At 50.9% G+C, this 9,160-nt stretch overlaps 1 protein-coding gene across 2 annotated transcripts in view; it reads right to left on the bottom strand.

Annotated features, from left to right (window-relative positions):
- Positions 1 to 811: 811 nt before the first annotated feature.
- Positions 812 to 9,160, bottom strand: part of GNB3 (G protein subunit beta 3) — a 30,188-nt gene continuing 21,839 nt past the window's right edge. Inside the window, exons 2-6 of one of the 2 annotated variants that reach the window (XM_043540431.1) lie at positions 4,007 to 4,169; positions 3,837 to 3,903; positions 2,864 to 3,065; positions 2,192 to 2,408; positions 812 to 1,823 (exon numbers count right to left, since the gene is read on the bottom strand). In XM_043540431.1, the coding sequence (XP_043396366.1) occupies positions 1,717 to 1,823; positions 2,192 to 2,408; positions 2,864 to 3,065; positions 3,837 to 3,903; positions 4,007 to 4,136 (723 nt within the window). In that variant the 5' untranslated portion in view covers positions 4,137 to 4,169 and the 3' untranslated portion in view covers positions 812 to 1,716. The remainder of the gene's footprint in view (positions 1,824 to 2,191; positions 2,409 to 2,863; positions 3,066 to 3,836; positions 3,904 to 4,006; positions 4,170 to 9,160) is intronic. The other variant, XM_007069630.4, reaches the window with a different exon arrangement.

The raw sequence follows: 9,160 nt of genomic DNA, 5'->3' as shown, positions 1-9,160 counted from the left end.
TGCACCAGTGTCTTGCTGCATCCTACCAGGGCTAGCAGTCACCTCCTTGCCCAGTGCCTGTCCAGTTGCTGAATCTTGGGCCCAAAACAATTAGGTTCTTAGGGGAGGAATCCCCCAACCTTGAAGGGAAGTAGAAACTGATCTCCAGCATGCAATGGCATATGCCATTTGAGCCAGGGTCTGTGACATGCTAAGAGTGGTAGTCACTAGTGGGAGCTGCACCTACTTTGAAGTGAGAAGAAACATTGCATATGGGGAGCTATAGTCAAAGGTTAAGAGCTGTTCTGGGGCTAGGGGGGTACCTCACTCTGGGATGAGAATATGGCATGCTGGGAGTTGTACCCCTCCACTCCTGAGCATTGCATGCTGGGTGTTGTCTCTTTGGCATGGTAGTTTCTGTTGTAAGTGTGGTCATAACAGCTTTTTTGCTGCCTCTGGCATCTCATGTGGTTAGGCCCTTTCTTAGCTACACCAAACTGGGACCCCAGGAAGGTGTCTGATGGCTGGCTGCTGGCTCAGAATTTCCTGAGCTTGATGGAGGGGCCTTCCCACATCCTCAGCTCCCTGAGAGTCTTTCAGTGGCTGACTGTAGCAAATCTCAAACTCCTGCTCCCAACTTGACCCCTTGTGTACTCCAGAGGGAGCAGCCACGTGTTTGGCATAGGGTGGAAGTAGGGGGAGACTGAATAGGTCCTCCCAGGGCACCAAGAGAGGGGGAGGCCCATGATTTCTCCCTCCTCTGGGGCCTGCCTCAGATTGAGGGGCTAGAGCTGAGTGCAGTAGACACCTAGGAGTTCCCAGATGATTATCCCCTGTGTTCCCCAGCACCATTTGAAGCAGCTTAGTCCAGTGTCTATCTCAAATGATGCAGCACACGCATCTCACTTGATCTCTTTATTTTGCCTGAAACTCCTGTATGATAGTTACGTCTTGAAAGCAGGGGCTGAGGTGGTCTACAGGCTAATGCAAGGGCAAGAGCAATACACAGCATATGTGGGTGAGGGGAAGGGGATAGCTACAGGAATATAAATAAAAATAAATTAACATTTCCCTGCCCTTGATGCCCTAGATGTGGCAGTAAACTCCCCTCCCCCATTTGATGCATAGATAAAACAGCTAACTGGTGCAGGGGAGGGAGGAGGCCCACAGAAATTAGCCCCTCTTAGCAAAGCTCGATGCAGAGTCCTAGCTGGCTAAAATCTCTTCTCTATACCCCTGTGTGCAAGGAGGAGGGTTCCTCTTTGGGAGGATTAGGGGAGGTGTGTATGGAGAAATGGTTGTAGATATGTAGTGGGGGGGTCCCTGCCTCAAGGTAGGGTCTTTTTCAGGGAATGGTGGTTGTCTCTCTGGTGGGTGGTTGGGGTGGGGGGGCAATGTAGGGATAAAATGGTGTGGAGTCAGTTGGGGGAGCAATGGGTGTCACGGAGCGTGCAGTGCAAGGTCCTAAAGCTTACAAAACAGTCTCATTTATCTGGGGTCCTACAATCTGTCCCAGGCTGAAAGCCTTATGGCATATTTAGGAAGTGGGTTGGGGGGAACAGCTAATGGAGGGCTCCTTTCCCCTAGACCCCTCCTACAGACTAGGGAGCCCCCAAAAGAGACTCAGAGAGAGACATGCCTGTGACTAACAGGTAGAAATATCAATTGTGCTCAACTGACAATGTGTTTTGTGTGGACACCCTCCTCCCAATAATCTCCCTCTCCCCATCATCCTCTTCAGTTCCAAATCTTGAGGAAGCTGTCCCAGGAGCCAGTAGCCACGGCCATGCCATCTGCTGTCACCCCCAGGCAGCTCACCCTGTTGTCGTGACCGGAGAGGATCCCTGAGGGGGAGAGAGCAGACATCAGCAAAAGAGAAGGACTGGGGGAGACATGCTACAGTGTGGGAATGTGGCCTACGTGCCCGTACGCTGCTATGCACCACGCCAGCTGCGCACGTCATCCTAGCAGGCACCTTGTGCATACCTTAGTGCCAAGAGGAGGCATTTCCCTTAGCAGAACTAACCTGCCCTTCCTAGGAAAAGGGTGACTTACCTTCCACAACAGAGAGCCTCCAGGAGAATTGACTCCCCGGCTATTAACCTGCCCCTCCTAGAAAAGGGGGCTTTGTCTCCTATGGAGTGACTTGCTGGGGTTCCCAGGCCTCCAGTGCAGTAGGCTGTCTTAACAGGCAACTCCAGGACCCACTCACCGACACGCTCCCCCTTCAGGGAGTCCCAGATGTTGCAGTTGAAGTCATCATATCCAGCGAGCATGAGACGCCCGCTGCGGGAGAAGGCGACTGAGGTGATTCCACAGATGATGCTCTCGTGGGAATAGACGATGAGCTCCTGGTCCGCCCGCAGGTCAAAGAGGCGGCAGGTGGCATCATCTGAACCGGTGCAGATAGCCTCACCATTGGGGAAGAACTGAAGAGGGAGATGGCACCATTCATGCAAGGGACCATAATCCTGTCCCACAGCAGCTACTACACCAGCCTGCCCCCTACCCCGGCTCTGACAAAGCCCTGCCATTCCAGCCCAGGGCCCTAGGTAAGGTACTTATCTTGTCCAATTACCATAGAGTCTGAGCATCTTGTAAATGTTTGTGGTTTTACACCCCAGCGAGGTAGGGCAATGCTACTGTCCCCTTTACAGTTGGAGACTGAGGTACAGAGAGACTGAGGAGCTTGCCCAAGGTCACATAGGGCAGGGAACTAAACCCAGATCTTCCAAGTCCCAGGTTAGCACCCAAACCATGTGAGCATCCTTCCTCAGATGGGTGACTCCACACACACAGCTATGATCATGCCCCCATGACTGTTTCAGTCCTGGGCCTTAAACACACATATTTGCTGCTCCCCCAAGCTGGACAGGGTACATACACAGATGGCATTGATGTCCGATTCATGCCCTGTGAATGTCTGACGGCAGGTTCCCTCCCGTACGTCCCACAGCTTGGCAGTGGCATCGCAGGCCCCGGAGATAAAGAGTTTGAAGTCTGGGGAGACGGCCAGGCTCATGCAGTCTCCAGTATGACCCATAAACACAGTCTTCTGCTGTCCTGTTTCAATATCCCAGAGTGCGCTGTAAGGGGAGGAGAGAAAAGAGTCCTTAGGGCTACAGCAACAGAAGTGCTAGAGTCTTGTGGCCACGGGAGATGGACCAGCCTTAAGGCTACATTGGGGAGTTTACCCCATTTTAAAAGAAGGGATGGAAACTATGGCCCAGGCTACCTGATGGAAAAAGATGCCTTTACCAATCAGGTCAGCTTAACACAACTGGAACCTCCTTATCACATTATGTCAATACAGCTTATCACCTATATAACCGGGCTACTGGGTTGTGTTGTAGCCTAGGTCTAAGGGCTTGAGCTAACTCTGGCCAGGTCTATGTTAAAAACTTTTGGTAGCACAGCGATATTGCCTAGGGGGTGATTATTGTAATTTTACAAATTTTCTAGTGTAGACCTGGCCTCAGCTGGAAAGAAAACCACCAGGTTTATTATACAGAAGGAGAGAGGAATCAGCCTCTTCTTTGCAGCCCTCCCATACTTCTCTATGCCTCAGAATTGCCACCCCAAGCATTCAAAAACCGTGGATCATGGTTCATCGTGGATCATAAAAAAAAATTGGGTCTATTTTTGTTGTCATCTGGTTTTTGAGCCTTTAAGATGCACTGGGGTCACATTTTCCAGTTTTCTCTGCAACCATCAGGGCTAAAAACTTGAGATTCTGGCCTAATCCCATGACTTCTGGGGTTGGGGCTTTAAGATAAATGCCACATATTGGGGACTTGCAATAAAATCATTAGTTGGTAACACCAATGTCTGGTGAGAGGGCGAAGGGAATCACTCACCATGTGGTGTCTCCGGAGCTCGTCACGATATTATTGTCATCCAGGAATCGGCAGCAGGAGAGATAACCTTAGGGGCAGGAATAATGGGTGATGAGAATAATAGCGGGGGCAGGAGAGTTAAGCTCAGGGGCAGGGATGCCCTGGGCTGCAGAGGTGCGGAGGGTACTCACCTGTGTGGGCCGAGAGCTCCCTGCTCACTTTGACGTTGCCTTCACGAGTCTTGAGATTATAGATAGAGCACATGTTGTCGAGACCCCCACAGGCCACAAAATTCCCTGAGGGGGCGTAGGCACAGGTCATGACCCAGGACGAGCGGAGAGGGATGGCATGAACCTGGGGAGAAATGAAACAGTCCTGGACTCTCCCAGAAAGAGAAACTGAAGGGCACAGGGCAAGAATGCTGCCTGTGAGGGGAGCCACTCCAGTCACAGCCTCTCCCAGTAGGAGGTGCTGTAGGAGGTAGGGTGAGTAAGATGGCTGTAGGGGAAACTCCCGGTTTCAGCCTCTCCCAGTAGGAGGTGCTGTAGGAGGCAGGGTGAGTAAGATGGCTGTAGGGGAAACTCCCGGTTTCAGCCTCTCCCAGTAGGAGGTGCTGTAGGAGGCAGGGTGAGTAAGATGGCTGTAGGGGAAACTCCCGGTTTCAGCCTATCCCAGTAGGAGGTGCTTGTGGGTAATTGTACCTTTAAGAGGCTCATGTTATGTAACTCGGAGGCAGTTGGAACTGAGATAGTGAATGAAGCAGATCTCTGTAAAGCACTTTGTCTGAGCGATCACTGAGCACCACATGGTACTAGGAGTGAAAAGGCACTTAGACAAGTGAAATAATGGAGTGGTTAAAAGCCCCCACTAGAGCTGAACTGCTGTGGAATTTGGAAGACAACTGGAGAAGGTTCAAACAGTCCTTCACTCCGCATCTACCAGCCATGGATGCCAGTGGAAAGGAAAACCATCAGAAGGAAGCCTCATTTCTGACAATAGCTGGTTCAGAAGTACTTGATGGGCTGAATAGTTTTCAGTTAACTCAGGCAGAGAAGGCTAGCTATGAAATCGTAGTACTGGCATTTGAATACTGCACTCCATCTAAAAATGAGACATATGAGAGATGTTTTTAATCAGAGAGAAGGGAACTAAAGGAAGGTGAAACTATAGAAGAAGATTGTGTGTCTGATCTAAGGCTAAAGAGCCAATCATACAGTTCTGGGGGCTAATCTGAGTCCCTCATAAGAGAACAGGTCGTGTTTGGGATCTGGAACAAACCACAGACAGACTACTAGGAGACTGAGCAAATAGAATTTACCGAGCAAATAGAATTTACCAAGCAACAGATGTCACCCAGTCCAGACTGCAACTCTGACACTGTAGAAATGATAGAGAATCCAAAATACTGCAAGAAAAAAGACCTGAGGCCTAGAGGCACGCAGAACCCACAGTCAGAACCCAGGTCAGAAACAAGAGATCAAAGCTAGCTCAGACACATCCACGTGCTGCAGTCATACCTCCCGACACCCTTAGCGTCAGTACACTCAAATAGAGAAGGTGGCTTTGGCCCGAGTCCATGGGGGTAAAAAGTTTCATGTCTTTATTTAGGGGAGGCCAGTTTTAGCTGAAACTGACCTTAAACCGTTTACTGCCATTGCAAAAAGGGTCTGGCAACCCTCAAGAATACAGAGATTATTTTTTCAAATTAATTTACAAACGGAATACAAACCTGGGAGAGATTTGGTGCTTGCAGACACTTTCTAGAGCATTTGGCTAAACTGGAGCTAGATTTTGTATATGACTGATGTTGGGGACACTGGGGCATGGCCACTAGGTAACTCGAGGGGATGGAAGACCACGAGTGTCGATGAAGCCCCCTCGCACTAGGCCCAAGTGTCCTTGGCGCCCCCCCTGGCCTGGAGGCACTCGCAGCAGTTATGCTGAGGATCTGCAACAATATGTTGCAAAGTCAGACTGCCTGAAACTAAACAAGGCCAAACAGGGCAGATATGGAAGAACAATGCTGAATAAAGCAGCTTTATGTATGGTTTAACAGATGGTACAGAGAACAAGGGAACTAGCTGGTAACTGGATTGGCTGGCTATATGGATACTTAGGGCAGCTTGCTATTGGATAAGTATGCTGAAGAAAGGATGTATAAAAGCCTGTGTAACTTCCTGCTCTGTGTGCAGGATTTGAGATTCTATTTTCCCTGTACCTTGTCTGCAGCTGCAAATAAACTTTTCTGCTTCTCCACCCCGTTGTGATTATTGGGTGACGCACACCGGGCAACGAACCTTGCTGTTGTTCGCCTCTGGCACTGGGTGCTGGCAACAGCTTTTGGCATCCCTGGGTGGGCGACGAGGCTGCTATTTAGCCTTGCCCGGACCCCTCCTGGAGGTCGAGGATTGCGGAGAGAACCGACGCCCAGCGCGCACCGGTGAGTTCATCGGGGGCCTCGGAGGAGACGCGATTTGATCGACCCCAGAGGGCACAACGGTGCAACGCACTCATAGTGGAGAAGCAGCTGCGGGCGACGGTGGGGAACCGGTCCCTTGGACATAGGGGAGGAGCAGCTGCAGGCAACGGTGGGGAACCGGTCCCTTGGATAAGGTAGGAACCTTTTGAAATCCGGATTGTATGCTCTGTTGGAACCTGGGGATGCCCAGAGTTACCCTGTAGGTAGGGGACAGGGACAGAGCTCGGGAGGCAGGGCACAGTGTACGCCCCTAGAATGCATTCTAGCAAACTGGAAAGTGTTTGGATCAGATCCAATGACAAAAAGCAAATTGAAAAGGTTTTGTACAGTAGACTGGCCTCAATATTGGCTAGAGGACCAGGAACGGTGGCCACCGGGAGGGTCAATCAATTATAATACGATCCTCCAATTAGTTTTGTTTTGTCAGTGAATGGGTAAGTGGAATGAACATCTGTATGCACAATGTAATTCGACTCCGACTGGTGCGGTAGCAGCTAATGTTAGTCCCCAGACCCCCACCCCCACTGTAATGGCAGAGCCGGTGTCTCCTTCGGCCCCAACACCCCCACCTTATAAGGGTAGGATGCCTCGGGTTACAGAGATTGCCCCCTCGGTGGGACTCTATCCTTTGATTACCGAGACTGTTGTGGCTTGCCCAGGGGCAGATGGACGTCAGGCTACCACTGTGCAAGTTTACACTCATGTGCCATTCAATCCAATAGACTTAGCAGCTTTTAAAACACAGGCTGGGGAATTCTCAACAAACCCAAGCTGGTTTATTTCAGTCTTTGAGGGGTGCCTCAGTAGTCACAAGCCGGACTGAGATGACTGTAATATCCTCCTGAGAACCCTGTTGTCTGAGGTGGAGCGGAATCAGGTTACAGCTAAGGCAAGGGGAGCGTCAGCTTTCAAGAGAAAAAGAAAGCTATCTGTCAAGTCCCTACCCCAAGCACTCGTAAACAGCTCAGAGCTTTTCTAGGTATGGCAGGCTTTTGCAGGATACGGATCCCAGAGTTTGGACTATGGGCTAAACCCCTGTACGACTGTGTAAAAGGAGCAGATCATGACCCCTTCTATTGGACCCCAGAGGCTGACAGGGCATTTAAAATCTTCAAAAGGAAGTTGATGGAAGCCCCGGCTCTGGGCCTGCCGGATCTCTCTAAGCCGTTTCAGTTGTATGTACATGAACGAAAGGGGGTGGCCCTAAGGAGTGCTCACACAGCTGTTAGGAGCATGGAGACGTCCCGTGGCCTATTTTTCTAAGCAACTGGATCAGGTTGCAAAGGGTTGGCCGGCATGTTTACAGGCGGTCGCAGCCACTGCCCTAGTGTTTGAGGAAGCTGAGAAGCTAACATTGGGAGGGGATATGCAAATCTCTACTTCCCGTATGGTCCGAGCCCTGCTAGACACCAAGGGTGGGCTCTGGCTCACCCAGGCTCGGATTGCTCTGTATCAGGCTAAGCTGTTAGAGAACTCTGAAGTCACCTTACAGCCTTGCCCCTCCCTTAACCCAGCCACCCTCTTGCCAGAAACAGAGGAACAGGAACATGACTGTTTAGAGATCATAGATGCCCAGTACTCCAGCCATCTGGATTTAAAGGATGTACCCCTCCCAAATGCAGATTATGAGTGGTACACTGATGGTAGCAGTACTGTAATAGATGGGCAAAGGAGGGCGGGTTATGCTGTTGTGACCCTCCATGACACTGTGGAAGCTGAAGGTTTGCCTGCTGGGACCTCTGCCCAGCTTTCCGAACTAATAGCCCTGACCCGTGCACTTGAGCTGTCAAAAGGAAAGCGGGTCAACATTTTTACCAATTCAAAATATGCTTTTGGTGTGCTACATGCTCATGCTGGCCTATGGAAGCAAAGGGGAATGCTGACAGCCCAAGGCTCCCCAGTCAAGTACGGGCCCTAAATCCTCCGGCTTCTAGAAGCAGTACAACTTCCCTTGGAAGTGGCGGTGGTACACTGTAAAGCCCATCAAAGGGAAGATCAAGATGTGGCCAGAGGTAATGCTAGGGCAGATAGAGAGGCGAAGTGTGCTGCCACCCTGACGTCCCCCCAGACTGAGAATGCCCATATGCAAGCCCTTATCCCATCAGTAGGGGAGCTTCCAACCCCAGTACTCTGGGGAGGAGAGACAGCTAACTCACAAACTCGGTCTCCAGGAAAAGGAGGGATGGCTCCATTCCCCGGAAGGGAAGGTCCTCCTACCAAAGGGCCTGATCCGGCCGGTGCTGCAGAAACTACATCAAACCACTCATGCTGGCAGGGAAGCACTTATCCAACTAATGGGAAAATACTTTATCACTTCTGGACTCCGACCCCTGGCTGCCCAGGTACAAGCGGACTGCTTAGTCTGCCAAAAGAATAACCCCCGACCGGGACATCCTGTGCCACCAGCTGCCCTAGAACCCACTCCGGGCTCCGGACGAGTGTGGCAAATAGACTTTACTGAGTTTCCCCGGACCCAAGGGCTCAAATATCTCCTTGTCATAGTGGATTGGTTCAGCGGATGGCCAGAAGCCTTCCCATGCTGTAATTGCACTGCCAGAACAGTGGCCCTCAAGTTTGTTAAGGAGATCATTCCTCGCTTTGGACTCCCCAAGTGGATGGAATCTGACAACAGGACACACTTCACGTCAAAAATCATCCAAAGCGTCTTACATGCCTTACAGATCCCCTGGAAACTCCATACGCCCTGGAGACCGCAAGCCAGTGGTGTAGTGGAGCGTACCAATCAGACCCTTAAACGACATCTCTCAAAAGTGTGCCAAGAAGCCTCACTGCGATGGCCTGATGCTTTGCCCCTTGTCCTACTCCGGATCCGTGTTCTCCCAAAGGGTAGATTAGGGCTTAGTCC

The sequence above is a fragment of the Chelonia mydas genome, chromosome 1 (assembly GCF_015237465.2).
Source record: "Chelonia mydas isolate rCheMyd1 chromosome 1, rCheMyd1.pri.v2, whole genome shotgun sequence".
NCBI classification, from domain to species: domain Eukaryota; kingdom Metazoa; phylum Chordata; order Testudines; family Cheloniidae; genus Chelonia; species Chelonia mydas.
Note: the sequence above shows the minus strand (reverse complement) of the source record. Positions and strands in the feature narration are given on the sequence as shown.